This window comes from Dromaius novaehollandiae, chromosome 7, assembly GCF_036370855.1.
Source record: "Dromaius novaehollandiae isolate bDroNov1 chromosome 7, bDroNov1.hap1, whole genome shotgun sequence".
In the NCBI taxonomy this organism is placed as follows: domain Eukaryota; kingdom Metazoa; phylum Chordata; class Aves; order Casuariiformes; family Dromaiidae; genus Dromaius; species Dromaius novaehollandiae.
In genome coordinates this window covers 26,725,640-26,742,528 of record NC_088104.1, presented here as the reverse complement: position 1 = coordinate 26,742,528, position 16,889 = coordinate 26,725,640, and the positions used below count along the sequence as shown (strand labels likewise).

At 37.3% G+C, this 16,889-nt stretch overlaps 1 protein-coding gene across 2 annotated transcripts in view; it reads left to right on the top strand.

Annotated features, from left to right (window-relative positions):
* Positions 1–16,889, top strand: part of PDE11A (phosphodiesterase 11A) — a 144,859-nt gene that overhangs the window by 61,246 nt on the left and 66,724 nt on the right. For both annotated transcript variants that reach the window (XM_064515014.1, XM_064515016.1), the window contains 5 exons: positions 4,236–4,325; positions 6,022–6,162; positions 9,203–9,267; positions 14,273–14,408; positions 16,691–16,766. In XM_064515014.1, the coding sequence (XP_064371084.1) occupies positions 4,236–4,325; positions 6,022–6,162; positions 9,203–9,267; positions 14,273–14,408; positions 16,691–16,766 (508 nt within the window). The remainder of the gene's footprint in view (positions 1–4,235; positions 4,326–6,021; positions 6,163–9,202; positions 9,268–14,272; positions 14,409–16,690; positions 16,767–16,889) is intronic.

Here is a 16,889-nt window from a genome sequence, read left to right as displayed (position 1 = left end):
AATTGTTCGTTAAAAGCTGCAGAGACCTTGACTGGTAGAGAGAAGCCGTCCTGGCCTGTTCAGTGCTGCAGAAAGAGCGTCAGAGAGGAAAGAAAACAGCTCCTTCTTAACAAGATCCTGTCTCACTGAGCAAATTAAAATAACCGTGTAATTTATATCTGTGTCCTTTCCCGTCATCTGCTGCTTAGCAGTATATCTATGACCAAGCACAGGCTCTCTCCTTTTATACAGTGTGTTCTTCCTGCCTAATCTACTTATTGTTACCAAAAATCAATATTATATTACTGAAGTATTTCCATGCTGGAGATTTCAAATGTTAAAAAATGAACTGTGCTTTATGTTTTGTTTTATAAATTAGATGCTTCTATTTAAGGAGAAATAGTAATAATCAGCAGAAATAGGAATAGAATTACAGTGTATTATGGTTCAGTGATGCAATACTCTTTTACCTTGGAGCACCAGAGGATCTGTAATTATATACCGATCACTTAAAAAGAGGGAGAAATGAAGTATCCAGTTAATGGTGATATGTACTATTTCCACAACTCTTTGATTATGTTCCCTTTGGAGAGAAGACCCCTGAAGCGTCCCTGGCACAACACTACCAGCTGCTTACAGTAACTGGCTCAGACAGATAGGAAGTAACATATTGCTTAACTCTTATTTGTATGGAGTGTCAAATGCTGTACTGTCAACATGCTGGAGGTGCTTGTAAAGATCTCTTTTCTCTTAAAGTATTACAGTATAAACCAGGAAACAGTCTTGAGTACTGCAGATTTAATTTAGCAGTTTGAAGTCAAAATGTGATAACTGCCTTCTACTTCATTCTGTAGTTCCGGAATAAAAAGCTTATTTGAAATTCAGTTACTGTTAGAAATGCCTTTATTCTTCATTTCTTTCAGTATTACAACTTGCCAAAGGCTGTTTAAGCAGCAGTTGTCCTTGCAGTTCAGAAAGTACAGAAGAGGAATGACAGTAGGCCTTTGTTTTGTCAATTGTCCTTTTGTAAACTGGGATAACTGATTTATTTATTATTAGAGGGTAGTTCCTCTCCACTGGACAGTTGATTTTTTTTTCTTTTTTTTTTTCTTCTTAATAACTGTGGACATTTATTCATTTATTCTATTGATAAATTCTAACTATTTTATCTGGTAAATGGCTTGATACCTGGTGAGCATTTTTTAATTGCACTGTACCCTACACAGTTAGTTCGGGTAGTGAAAGGCATGATATAAGTCAACAGCTTTCCAGACTTTTGGCATTTTTTAAAGCAGTGTTTTATGGATGTAAATATCCATATAGAGTCAGTGCCTTGCAGTCTGGGTTCCGGAGAGGAGTATTTTTCAATATCACAAAACTACATTTTCTTTTTGCTAAAAAAGTAAACTTTGCAAGCTTTTTTGTGATGGTTGAAGGTTCACAAGCTTCTCATAAACTTTCCATTGCCATGATGTCACATTACTTTTGGGACAAGAGATTCCAATATGGGGGCAGGATTAGTTTTTATATTAGTCTCTAGTATTTATACAAGTAAAAACTTTTTCAGTCTCAGTATCATACTTAAAATTACATTAAAGGTCAGATTTTTCTCAAACGCAAGTTGTTCTGCTCTGCATCTCTTACTTGGCTATGGCATTTAGTGCTATTACAAGTTAAAATAGGATTTGGTTTCATTTTGAAAATAAAATGTAAACTGAAATATGCAAATGAAATATGCAAATTTTCTCAGGGAAATTCTTATTATAAAGAGTGATCCTCCCTTGGAGATTTATTATGTTCTTACTTTTCTTTCCTACCGAAGCAGTGCAGTATTTGACTAGCTTAATTACTGGCTCTCCACAAAGACCACATCTTTGCTGAGTCTAATATTCGCCATTCTCCTTTAAAGGGAACCATGGCGCAAGAGGACAAAAGTAAAGTGTTTGCAAATTAGCAGTACAGGTGTATTGTGTCTATCCTTAAAAGCTGTGGTTACTCTGACCGAATGGTAGCTGTGAAGGTGCAAAATTCAGAGGATATGAAGATCATCTTGGAAGGCTTGTCTTTAGGCAAAGGCAAATTAAATGACATGGACATAGACAGTTAAAGTAAAATAACATAGAATAGCAGTTGCAGCAGTGTTTTGGTTCTTTTAAGTGCTTAAAATTCTTTTAAGAAAGAAAAGCTGTGCGTGTTTTTCTGTGGAAAAACACAGTTCGGTATTTTCCATGGTAATCTTGCCCAATGCCCTCGCAAACTGCCTGCATGCCATGTTGCCTTGTTGCCACATCACACCCTGCAAATCCACCTTCCTCCACCCTGGCTTTGGCCAGGGTCAGACAGCTGTTCCCCTACCTCCCCAGTGGTGCCCAGGCAATTCTGCAGGCAGAGACATCTGGGATCTCTTCGAGCACGTTTGATCGTGCAAACGTGAGTAATTTTTCTGAGGCAGGCATTGCACCAGAGGTGCCAGGCTCGGCGTCTCTCCTACTGCAGTGATGGCCTCTGAGGGGAAGCTGCCACTGCCAGGTTGTTCCTGCACCCGTGGTTCGCGGGCGCCCTGCAGCAGCTCGTTCCTGACCCGTGGCTCCTCTGCTGTTTGCTCCCATCACCGGTGTGGGACTGCAGCCTACAGACCGCACGGAAGGAGTGAGTGAGGACCACCTAAGCAACCTCGGAGGGCTTCTGTCAGTAGCACGCAGTTAACTTACTGTGGAAATTAGGCTTTCTAGTGATTTTGGTTTTACCGTTGCCATCCTTACTGGACCTAGAATTGCCCAGAATATTCTCAGCAATTCTTGAACCGATTAGATGCAGTGTTCAAAAGTTACTGCTGCACGGACAAGCGAACATTATCAGGCTATCTGATGTAATATCAAGCCTGCCAAATCCAAAGTTTTGCTGTTGTTGTGACTTCTCTGTAGCTCCATACATTGTGGGAGTTTCTCTAAAATGCCAAGATTTCAACCTACTTTTCCAGGAGCTTGTTATTTTTATTAAGCCTTTACTTCATAAACAAGGCTGACACTGTGACATTAACCTTGTCGTCAGCTTCTAGGGCCAGCAAGTTCTCTTGTTGGTGATGTTTGTTTCAGTGCACGTCATAAAGTATTTTGTCCAAAGATGTCAAAATGGATGAAGCTTTTTCTATCTACCTTTTCAAATATTCCACTAATCACCTGATTAGCTTCTCTCCTCCTGTGTCACTGCAGACGCACAGACAAGCTGGCTCTGTAAATGGCAGAGTGCCCTCAGCTCTCACTGACTTCGCAAATGTCAGCACATACAAAATTTGCTGAACATCTCCGAAACGTAAGCTTGGAACTACTCAGCGGTAACCATATGTTACAGACTTGTTATCAGCATGTAGCTTAAAAATGCTAATATTGTTGGACTTCAGTCCCCTCCTGTCCTTATGAAAATGCCTTGCCTACTGTCTTATAGATAATTAAATATATGACTAGAATAGCTCATGTCACACCAAGAGCCAGCCTAACGTATGGTCAGCTTGTGCCTCTCAAAATATTTTACCAGTCTGTCCTCTCCAGCCTCTCTGTCTTAATGCATAGTGATGCATTCCTTAAGGCCCGGTTTGGTCCCCCAAACGTTTAGATGAATATGAAGGTCATAATTTCTCCTCTCTTCATTCATTTCAGCTTAATTTACCTTTCTTCTCTCTTCTGTTGTGCTTTCTCAAGCATGTTCTTTAACCCCATCTTGTTTTCTCCTTGAGAAGACAATCAGCTTTCTGATCAGTAGTCTCAGGTTGATGTGCTGTGTTCCACTGTGCTTGTATTCTGCAAATTAAGTGCCCCTAGAAATCAGCAGGATTGTGACTGCCTCAAGCTTGCCATTCTCTGTTATTATTTACTTTAGGTCTTAGAACAGAAGCAGTCTAGAAAAATGAAAAAGAATCATTTTATGGGAGAAGGTGCAGTGCCTACAGCAATTTAATAGAGTCCTCAGCAAATAGAGTTTTTAGGCTTCAGAATCTTTGCAATTTTCTTGACAAGCCATTGAAGAAGCTTCTTGCTGGGATCTGCGAACTCAAATGTCTTTGTTCTTTCCTATTCTATCAGTTCCATCCATTTTATATGCTTTGTCCGTGATATTTTTGCTTTGTTTCATGTTCTGCTGAAGAATGAGTGGCCTGAGATTTTCCAGTGAGATGCCACCTAAGTTTAGGTCTCATTGCTAAAAACGAGAGTCTCTAATTGCACTTGTTTTTAATGACTGGGAGTTTCTTTTGATACTAGGTGATGCAGATGTACCTTCCGTTTTGTGGGATTGCCATATCTAATGCCCAGTTATTTGCAGCTTCGAGGAAGGAATATGACAGAAGCAGGGTAAGTAAAAAACGTATATTGGACCAATGTGAACCACTTTTTCCCATTCCTTCAGATTCCAGCTCTGCACACGTATTTGTTAAGCAGACATTTTTAATTAAGCATGTTTCATTTCAAAACAATGTATTTACAACAGACAGTGCACTTTTATTCAGGCAGCAAGCAGAGAAGCTAGGAGGTAAATATGCTCTTAGTGGTAGCTGTTGTTTTCTGATGTCAACTTCTTGTTTTATAGCGCTAAGACAATTGTGTTTGTAAGATAGACTGTGCAGTAGAAAGAATTACATGGCCACAGATTCAAAATCTCTTGAAATTCCAGAAAGATCAAATTTCTAGCATCCTGGACTTGTAATATTCATGTGCAAGTAATGTGGATATATCTTTCTAAACATAAGCAAGCAAAAGCCCTGTACATGAAAGGTTTTGACAGCGTGCGTCTGCATAGATACATTACTCATGATTGCTGATGCCATGCATGAGTTGGGGCAGGTGGCCGCGAAGAAGTGAAAATAATACTGAGCTCACATGCCATTTACTTCTCAGAGAGCTTTTTTTTTTTTAATGGAGTGTTGGAATATATTTTTCCCTAATTCTTGGATTTTTTTAAAAAAATCACCTTTCCTGCAATGACAGATACTACTTTTGTTATTAAGTATTGTATCTCATGAAAGCTTCAGTAGAGCTACCATCTGCAGTGCCTTACTACTTTTCTACAGTGGGTGGGCTGTAGAAGCTAACCGCTCACTGTCTTAGCCTCCGTGTATTTTCACATTCAGGATTTTGGTGCCTTCCATGTATAGAAGATAGTGCCTTCCACTATTTCAAAAACTAAGAATAGCCCTTTCTAATAGGTTAGCAGTACAGTGTATAGATTTGAGGGTCGTGAAGTCTTTTACCTTGTCTTCTGTTTAAGACTGACTACTGACCACTGTATTTCAGGGTAGGGTTGAGGGGTGGAATGGAAGAAACATTTTTCTGCCAAAGATGTTTTTATTTGTTTGATGTTAAAATAATTGACTACTCAGAGACTTAAAATTTGCTACAGACTCTCAGCCTTCAGGGAGCACTGACAGACTTTGGAGGAATCGGCATTTAATCTTCTGAGAGAGGTATTCAGCAGAAAAATATTAAGGACATTCTCCATTAGAAAATGGTAGATTCTGGAGGGTGGATACCTCAGGAAATTGGATTAGAGATACAGATTCTTTGTTCTTGTTACTTCAGCCATGGGAGGCATAACAAATGTCATTGCCATCTGACAGCTATATGGTGGCCTGTACTTTGTGGCGTACCAGGGCAGTCAGTGGTCTGTAGCTTTGCGTAGTCCATGGTTGAAAATAGTAACATGTTATGGACAAGCCAGTATTTTGCCCTCCTTATCAACCTGGACACTAATGGTGACATTTCATTTTTGGATCACAATGAAATAATTTGAAAGGCTCCAATTGTTTGCTAGGATTGTGCCCCGTGTTGCACTTATAAATGCTTACTTCCCTTTCTTTCTCAGGATAACCGCCCCCACACACACAGACACACACAGATGCTGTTGCCCTAATCAGTAAGAACTTTATTTGAATGAAGATTTCAATGGATCACTCATATTAAAATCAAGCCCAAAGATTCCCCCTCCTTTGCAATGCTTCATTTATTTATCATTTCTACAACCAATACAAGATATTTCTGTCCTTGTATACAGGCCTTGTTGGAAGTAGTGAATGATCTCTTTGAGGAACAGACTGACTTAGAGAAAATTGTCAAGAAAATTATGCATCGGGCACAGACTCTGTTGAAGTGTGAAAGGTGCTCAGTGTTACTTCTGGAAGATATTGAATCACCAGTAAGTGTGACTTCACATTTTACAGAAGTGCTGGTATATGAGTGGTGTAACAGCTGTTTTTATTGTGGCGAAGCTGTCACATATCATGTGCAAGTATTAGACAGCCAGTGTTCTTTCAGGTCAAATGTTAATCAACGTTGCTTTTTAAAGGGAATCTGGAACTTATGTTTATGATTCATTTGGCTTATTTAAAGGCATTTAATGGGATGTCTGTAAGTTCCTGGTGGATCTGATTATCAGAGGTGTGATCCAGCTGATGTCCTGTGCTTCTTGATTGCCTGTGTGATGCAATTAGTGCTTACAAAGCAGCTAGGGACAGCTTAACTGAGAAACAAGGTGCTCCTCTGGTCAGCTTAAAGTAGAAAAATTACCTGATTTGTTTTCTAGGTTCTTTCCTTTCATAGTATAGCCACTGGAAGGAAAGAAATATTCTTTCTGTAGCTTCAGTTATATTTACCTGGAACTTACAACCTTGCTCACGTTTTCAGGCTAATGCCATATAAAGTCAGTGTTGCTTGCAGGTGGTTTCAGAACCAAAAACACTTGCACCATCAACAAATCTTTAGTGCTTATTTTTGGAACTAATCTTTTCAGTATACATTTCAATAAATAATCATCAGTCACCTTTGTTAATATTTCTACAGTGTTCATACTTTTGCATCTGTTATTGTTTAAATGTAGCACACTGAAATACTGATGCAGTTTCTATTCTAGTATGTAACATTTTGGTTTCACATAAAAATCTTTAATCAGATTACTGGCCCCTCCGAAATAACAGACAAAAATAAACTCATCAAGGCATTCTGTATATTCAGCAACTCAGTGAGCTTTACAGGAATCTAATCATAGTGGTCCACTTGTGAACTCTTGTCTCATGAATGTTTTCTGTGAAATCCAGTATTTTATTGTGGATGAAAAACAAGACAGTAAGAGTTCAACCTGTAACACAATGAATTTTCTCAGCAGTGCCTGGTGGCCAGCGCTCCATGGGATTTTCTCCTTTCTGGAAGATTTCTGTTCACTCTAGCTATTGGTGGGATATGACTGGGAGCAGCTATATTTATGTTTGCACATTTTAACAAGTTCCTTTAATACCTTTGGGAAATACTCTGCAAACTAAACAATGAGAACCGGTCTCAGTTCCTAAATGATGAAAATGCTGTGAAAAGATCAGCTCTCTTGTTATTTTGACCTAGTAATTGTTCCCTGAGGTGACAGAGAATCCACTGAAAAAGACATTTGAATACAAATGCCTAGATACTTGATTATTTGCCTTGGTACAGGAGCAAACTTTAGCATTGAGCAGGTGAAGTGAAAACGTGACTTTCGGCATTATCGAAGTATGCCCGTTATTTTCCAATTGCTTTGTCCACTTGACCAAGGAATAATTATTTCGTTGCAGAGCTCAGTTAAAAGAACAGATGGAGGTAAGCTATATGAAAGTATTTGTCAGGAGTTGGATTTCATGCACCATTTTGACATGGGCATTTACTGGGACTCTGTAGTACTACCATTCATAGGGTATTGAGAGTTTCTTTAAGAATCTTTAATATTGTTGTTGTTATGAAATGACTACCTTTATATTTATAGCCCCTCTTAGTGTTTTGAGGCTATTCAACACAAATAAATATCAGCCTTTCTACAGATTGAAGAAATAGTTGAAGGATAAAAAATGTTACTTGTAATACCATTTTCTTCCTCTCCAAATACCTTGGGATTCACTGACTCTGTAATTGATTATTTGTTGTAGGGCTGTGTGTCTAAATGATTATCAGAGAGACAATCACAAGTGGATGTGTCTGTGTGTAGGGCAGAAAAAACATTACTTTGTTTTGTGGAGGAAAGATATGATTCTCATTTCATTTACACTAATAGAAATTAATTAATTTTAGCGGAGTATGCCCTAAATTATACTAGCATTTATAAAAGCAACATCAAGCTTTGTGTTTTGTTTATATATTCTCTTTTACAGACTTTTAATATTTCTGGTTTATTTTCCCATTTTAGACCCCCACAATGATTTTATAATTATAAGATGTGGTTCTACCATGTTTCTACAGAACATTATTATGGTCACAAGTATAATATGATTTTTATTTTTATAGAAGAATATGTTATTTTGATAGTAGGTTGTGGGCGGCATTGTTTATTTCATTTTTTCTGCTATTAGTAGTATTTCTACCTTTGAGCAGAGAGTTTTTTTCCAGACCCCAGGCAATGAGGCCTCAGGCCTCATTACCCTAGACCAAATCCTGAAATATGGGCAGCTGAGGTATTCAGTTAAGCCTAAAAAGGGTCAACACCATTTCTTTTTCTTCTGTAAGTTGGAGTAGGAGAATAGCATCTTGCCACCCACCTGGGCATTTTTACAGTTTACAGTATTTTACAATACAATACAATAATTTACAATTATTTTTCTGATTCTGCCTATTTTGGGGGTTAATCTATATATCAAAATATATCTGCATAGGGTTACTCAGTTTTAAGCCATGTCTAAAATGTTCATCATTTGTACATCACATGAAAATATTTTATAATGCAGATTTGAAGTGGAAGATAGGAAATCACCCTAGCATCCAAAAATATTAGCTGGGTTCTGTGTCACATCAGCCAGTCTTAAAGTTACATGTGTATGCTGTTGGCAGATATGCCGATACCGCATGTTCAAGGAAAATCGGTTGCCATTAGTACAGTAAATAAATATTTCTATTTCTTTTCCTGTATAAAAAACTGTGAAATTATGCATAAAATTCCGTAATTTATGTTCTAAAGTCCTTTGAAGGCAAACATACTGTTGCAAAAAAGTTTCATGAAGGAGGCTTGAAAACATGATTTGATTTGATTTTGCTTGTTTATGAATTGTGAATAGCATATAGTTTCAACATAAATTCTTCATTGTGAGAATATACATTACATTTTTATTCTAAGATCATGGGATAAAAAAATCATAAAAATATAGGAACCTTATGCTACTGTTTTCATATCTATGTAGCATTTTTAATAACAATTTTAAGTTGCTTTTTTCTTTTTCATGTGACAGGTGGTGAAATTCACAAAGTCCTTTGAATTGTTATCTCCAAAATGCAGTGCTGATACTGAGAACAGGTTAGCCCTCATGTCTTCTATGGTAATGGATTGATTTTTTTTTTCCCCCACATAGTTTTAAAGTTGTTTGATCTTTATTATGTTTTCATATGGAACTTTGAGTAGATTTGATTAAAGAGCCTGAGCCCAAAGCTTTTACTCGGATAAAACTCCTGTTCAGGTTCAGTGCCGTATGGCTTGAATAAACATACCTGCTGCCATTGGTATTTACCTACTGACATTGTATCAGTATCTCAGAGGAGAAACCATGAAACAGCTGATGTCTTTTTGTTGTTGATTTCATGGAGAACATGCAAATGTTGTTTTGCGTGGTTAGTACTGAAATAAAAATAACAAAATTATTTTAGATTGTTGTTTGTTGATCTCTTACAAAATGCTTCCTTGCAATTGTGTTGAAAGGCTTCCAGTAAGATTTGATTTTTGCTCTAGTCCTCACGTTGGAAGGCCTACAAACCTCAGAGAATATGCATTTGCTAGAAACTGTGTTCCTGTGACTAAATCTTGGCTGGGAGCCCAGTCAAAAATCTGTGTGTGTGTGTGTGTGTGTATATATACACACAGATCCTGCTGAACAATAGATATATATATATTTTGCTTAGCAGGATTTGTACTTAAACACTGATAAAAAGCTAACTCTATGAGGTAGTACAAAGAGCTTTTTCTCCATGTGGGGTTACTGTCTTAATTCCTACAAGGTAATGTAACTGGTTCATATAAAAGGTCTTAAGTACCAAAGGAGTGGATGAAGATGCAGGGCTGTTATTTAAAGGTTTCTCCCATCTGCCAGGGCTCAAACTCGGTGATTATCATATATATATTACATGCAAACCAGTTCATAATGATTTTGAATTAGAATTTTCCATGTAGAATCATTGCCGTAATGTTAAACCTAAATTTCTGTCCATCCTAATATCCATAACTTAGCAGGCTTGAAGATTACTTTGTGCTTCTCTATAGCTAAACTAAACCCTTTAAGTATTAAAGTATTAAGTATTTTAAAAAATACTTCAGGGAAAATTTGCCTTCTTTAGTACTTCTTCACCTCCAGTGTGGTAAGAAGCTACTACTTACTTCATTAAGGTAAATATGTGCCTTCTGCACCAGATTACGATAGCTCATAATTCTTAATGCTTTTCAGGGAGAGATCTCACAGCATTATGAAAATGGATAGCATTATTTTTAGGATGTGCAACCTATCACCAGAGTCCAGGACCACGTATAAAGACAGGAGTAGAGCAGAATGTCCTCTGTTCCCTATCCCCCAGCGAAGAGAGATGGGACTGGAGAGACAAAGTGGAAAAGGAAAGCGAGTGATAAAAAATATGAAAGTTTAAATATGAATAAATAATCTGCTGAGTCATCTAGGAATCAAAAGTTACTGCTTTCGACAGAGAGCTTCAGAGTAGCAATTGCTCTTTCCTGGTTCAATTAAATGGGTGAAAATATGTTCCTTTTGTTCAGGGACAGGGGTATGAATCAAGGGTTGTTAATTGTTATTTCTGTTTTTCACAAACTTGATCAGTAGCCAGATTAGTCAACACAATGTAGAGTGGTGTCAAGATAACCAAGCTGGCTCATTTCTTGTTACCATAGTTATATTAGCATGTTACCAAAAAGCAGTTTATAGTAGCCTGCTCTGCATGTGGTCAACTTGAGTTTACTCTGAGAGATGTGGATAAACATATGCAACTGGGTAGCCAGTCTTATAAGATTTATAAAGTTGTATTTCTGTGTATCTTGGTATAAAGATATATTGCTTTTTTTCATTTTTCATTCAGTGGAGAACAAAGTTGGTTTTACAAAAATCAAGTTTAGACTGGCAGATATGATGTCACATTTGGATCTAGCACAGGCACAGCTTGTGTTATTGGCACTATAGTGGGAAAATAAAGGTTATTTAGGATACAGAATAATGCCTGGAGCCCTTGACATTTGAGCATTTTTTTCTAGTGAGTTGTGCCCTTTTCACTCTAGATTCTGCACACCCAACTGATGTAAAGTCATGAGATGTTTCATGTGAATAAAAATGTCACAATGAGTGCCATTTCTTCACCATTACTCCAGTTAAGATAAATATTATTTCTTTGAATTTTTAGTGGAAAACCAGGGCGATTATAGGCTGAGAATGGTTCTAGGTGTAAGTTTTATCTGAAAAAGAAAAAAGCTTTAAGGGCAATATGTCTTTCCATGTCCTAATACATTTTCTCTTTTGATTTTAGAAGAAATTGGCTTATTATTTTGACCTTCTTATCTCTGTCTAATAGCAGTTTGCCTGATAATTCCCTAAATGTTACAATGAATACTCATATCTTTTTTTCTTTTCTGTTTGTTGTAAAGAAATACCTTGCAAGACCACACTTGGATTTTTGTGTGTGTAACTTGTCCCTTTCCAGCACACCCCATGACTGAGTTCAGTTCTCGTTCATGTTGGTACACTGATGCTCTCATTTTTACCAGCCATTTTGTTCTTCAAGTATGGTTTTCCAAATCTTTCTTAAATTTGTCCTCTCTTTGAAAAAGTATAGCACTTCATTTTATTCACATGAATCTTAGAAGTCTTGAGGATTCATTTCTGATGTATTCTGGGTGCATGTGAGCTGGGGGGAAGCTGCTGTGGGCCACGTCTTTCCTGCACAGAAGTAGTTATCTCAGTGGATGCCATACCGGGATCGCTGTTCTCTAACCTGAGTATCAGTGGTGGAGAAAAGGTCAGCCGCCTCGGCCCCAACACAGGTTTGTTCACTGAGAGAATACCTCCCAGTGCTCCCTCCCAGTTAGGCTGGTACAGAAAGTGTTGAAACCCTGGGTACAGCTGTTTCGCTGTCACTTGGGTGAGCTACACTGGTGCTCCCTCAGATGCTGCCTTGAACGCTGCGGTCACACCCCTGACTGCAATGCATTTATGCTTTCTAAGGCATCTCTCTGCTCTTCTGATATGAGAGTTGAGAGGGTTCATGTCACTGTTTAGAGAGGGTCAAAGATACCGGTGACCATGTTGGCTGTAGCGGTCCCATACTGCACCACACGTCCCCTACCACCTCTGGCAGGGACAGGATGCTGTGGGGAAGGCAGCAGGCACACATCTGTGCAGGGGGACTGCAGGATCCTCGGAGACCCTTGAGCTAGCTTTTGTCTTCTGCCTGGCACTTGCTATTCCTGCTCTTATACAGGCAAGACGGGGAGGAGGTGGTGTAAAGCTGCCTGCACTATCCAGCAGGATTCAATTTTTCCATACTGTGGAAAGGCTTGTTGCTTGTGATTTTTACGGTAGCTTCTGTTTGTTCTGAGCTGCCATGGATGGACACTGAGCCAGCTGGCTGTAATTTACATCAGCATTAAACATTGATATTTCCTCCTAGTGAAAGTTGAGTGCATCTCCACAGTGCAGTATTAAAGCATTTAAACCATTTACTGGGAATGTAGATGACACAGTAGAACATACTTTTAAAACTTCTTCCTGAATTATGGCGTTTTTATTTAACTTGAATAAATTTGTTGCTTAAAATCCTTGACACCCATAATCCAATCCTGATTTAAACAATCTCTCGTATAATAATATCAGATTTCAATCTTTGCTGCACATCTTATATCTCTTACAATTTTATGACTGTTTTTTCTGACATATGCACTGAGAGCTATGAATGTGTGATGAAAAATCCTACCTTTAAAGATCTTTTTGTTTCTCAAGTACACTGATGTCCTAAAATAGTTCTTGAATTATACAAATGAATTTTTATACTTAGTTCAAGAATACTGTGTTTCAGTATAGGTTCCTGTCAAAGTATATGCATAACATTTACTACACTCGCTCAAAATTCTTATCCCAAATGAAAGTTGATACACTGAGATTTCTTTATGTAAATCATTATCATCATCTTTATTTATAGTGTTCTAAGAATATTGAGTTTTCTTTTAAATGAGTGACTTAGTTGAATTAGTCTTCAGGAAAAGAATACAGCCAACAAAAATTGGTCCTTTCACCATGATTGAGTCCTCCAACCATTCTGCTTGCATCCTTCTTTCATTCCTATGCGTTGCTCTGAACTTTCTAGCCATAGTAGTCTTCTCCATGGCTGCTCAGAGGCACTTTTTTCTAAACTGATTTTTCTCAGGCATAGAAAAGTAATCAAATTTCTCCTCAAAACTAAGATGACATGAATTAATTTATTCACACATAAATAACTACCCCTTGCCAAGGTCATAAACATGTTTGCAATAAGTCAGTGAGAAGTGTACTAGATGAGGTACAGGATGAGGACCTTAGAGTCTGTACAGACATTAAATTTTCTGCAGAAGCTGCGATAGATTGTGCTGAGTCAAGTCTATGATGCTGGTGACTTACATTAGTTCACTGACAGCTTTGTAGCCCCTCGGAAGTTGTGGCATAAGTTCAGCTAGGAGAAAAAAAGAAACATTCATGTGTGGTATGTCTACCTGGCTCCTCCTGCTGCAACACATGTTATTGATTCCAAGACTTATCTCATGATCCTTTTTTCAGCCACTTGGGTCCAGAATTACAGACCAAAACCAAACAATTGTCATTTCATATGACAGATAATCATAGTAAGTATGAGTTAAAAATACCTCCAAATTATTAGACTAATTTGAAAAATTAAAATCTAAAAGTATATACTTTCAGGTAGCTCTACAAAAATTATTATTTAGAATGGGTTGCTTATTTAGAATGATAGCAGGCCTATATCCCACAGAAACCTGGAAGATAATACCACTCTTGATTCATATGTAACCGCATTTCATTACTGAATGTTGTATTTAATTTACACAGTAGACCAATGCTATTTTCAGAAGAAAGAATAGTGGAAAAGAAAGAATTTTTTATGTACCATTTTGATAAATACCAAATTATTGTTCTGTAAATAATTTTTAGTAACCATTGATTACTGTGAACAATTGCGCTGTTCATATGATTATGCCTATAAGACACGTTGGACTTGAAAGCAACATTGATCGTAATATTTTCTTCCCTTACTATGCCATATGATAGTTTCAAAGACAGTGTGGAGAAATCATCATCTTACTCCGACTGGCTAATAAATAATAGCATTGCTGAACTTGTAGCTTCCACGGGTCTCCCAGTGAACATCAGTGATGCCTATCAGGATCCTCGCTTTGATGCTGAAGTAAGAGATTTTTAGAAATGTAAATATACATCATATTTTTGACATTGTAACTAATAAAATACAATTTTTATTATCAAATCCAAAGGGCTGTAAAACATGTGAATATTTGCATTGAATTATTTCTTCTCTCCAGTGTGTCCTCCTCCTGATCTTTTGGTGTTGGTATGGCTCTGTAGAGTAAACACTGGTCACTGAATCAGTGTATGACTATAGGCAGTTACTATCCATTATTCATTTATAAATGATACCTTACTGTATCAAGTGCTTTGAGGTTTATGCAAACTATTTTTTATTGCTGAAAATTCCACTGTTGGTGTTCTGTGTTAGTGGAGCCATCGTTGTTAGCTGTCAGGGTGATGGGGACTGTGCGCACACATGCCGTGAGCAGAATCAGTATCTAGAGACAAATGTTGTTTGTAGTCTGATTTAGCCAACTACCCTTTTAATTCAGTAATTCTGCACAAATAAAATGTACACACTGGACTGGTTATTTCTCCAAGATACATATCACTCCTATCACTCAGCTAGAATGGTGTAGCTATAGATAAAAATGTATACATATACATCATACCTAAATAGATGTTGGAGGCATTTGGAAGGACAAAATCTTCACAGAATTCTATCTGGTGAAACAGAATTACTACAGGGAACTTGGGCAGCACAGTAATTAGCGGACAGAACTGGTCAGCAAGCTTACCAGACTGTATTGCTACAATAAGTATGCTTGGAAATGTTTTCATGTCGAGTTTCCTTGGTTCCAGTTTTATTGCCTATGTCATTATAGGGACTAGCTCTCAAACTAGCAGAATTTGTCAAAACAGAAGAAAAACAACAAGGGCCTGCTGGAGAAGTGTATGGGAAAACTGTGTTGATGCTAATTTATTCAGAACTTCAGAAAGTACAATTAATGCCTGGGGACTATTTCCTGCCAAAGAGATATGCTGAAATAAAGCATGGCAATCCTTGATATGTTTGCAGTTGTACTTTTAGTATGTCATATCTTGAATAATTCAGCCTTCTCATATCTGTTTCACAGTTAGTCCCTTCGAAGTTATAGACACTGCCCAATTTGTATAGAGAAAGAAAAATCACCTAATACACATGGCAGTAATTATTTTCCATTGGAAGGTTCATATGAAAATTTAATTCTCAAATTCAGTTGTTAGTGCCAAGGATCTGCAGACAGTCAGGTGTAGTAAAAGAGGAGTATATTATCCCTTATGTCTTAGATAGAATAATCAATACAGTTGTAGTTATGAACATCTTTTGTTGTTCTGTGCCTATATTAAAAACACTCTCCGTCAGCTCTTTTCTTTCTACACACTGATTGTCATTTTAAAGTTTTGATGCTTGATTTTTCAATTCATTCATTGAGAATTTAATGTCAAAATATTTTCATTAAGTTTATTTTAAAATATACATCTGGAGCAATTATACCCCCACTCCCACGGATTTTAGGGGGCACTCCACACTGATTCCTGTGACAAGTTCTGTGTATGTATGGATAGGCAGTACTCTTAGAAAACCTGACTTATAACTTTCACTAGCTAGGAGATCACAGTAATTCCATCCTGCCTTGACTGAGTGTATGAACTGTCGCTGATCTATTACTTTTCTTCTGTTACAGATTACCTTTAGCATCAGCAGTTTTAGTAAGAGAACATCTCCTGACATTTTCTTTGAGCAGGCTCATCCCACTCTCTTAGTTTCTCTTATAATCTTTTTTTGAAAAAATATTTTCTTTCTTGAGATTTTGTAGAAATAACCCCAAAGAATAAAGCTTATTCACCATAGAAAATAGAGAATCAATGAAATTAATAGTAAATTGCAAAGCTTTATACTATATTATCTTAGTTCAAAACCAACAAAGGAGACAAAGTTCTCTTCAGAACTACAACTCTCAATTAACATCTACATAGAAAATCTCAAATCTTGGTTTTGATCATATGCTTCAGTTTCTTACCACTTTGCACTTCTGCACAGGAGTAGTCTGGACATTTACACAGTCACAGTTTGCCTTCAGTTTAAAATCAAAGTCAATAGTGTATGCTCTCAGTAGCAAAGATGGTGATATCTGTATTTGGCAGTTTTTAGAGCCATCCTTGTGACTTTGAGCTAAATCTACTATGAATGAGGTATGAGTGAGAGCTAGTTTATATGGAATGGCATGAATTTGTAAATGTAAACTTACGGACATTCTGCTTGACATACCTATTACTAGAATTTAAAAGGCTCTAAATGGTACGCTACCATTAATGGGAGCTCTCATTTCTACATTTTAGGCTGACCAGATTTCTGGCTTTCACATAAGGTCTGTTCTGTGTGTTCCTATATGGAATAGCAATCACCAAATAATCGGTAAGATGTTCCTCATAGCTGCGCCATTTCTGTGCTAATGTAAATTTAATTCTGTCTTTTTAATTCTATGTTCCTTTTTCTTCTTTTTCCCAGCTGAATATTGTTAAGAAGTTACGGTACCTA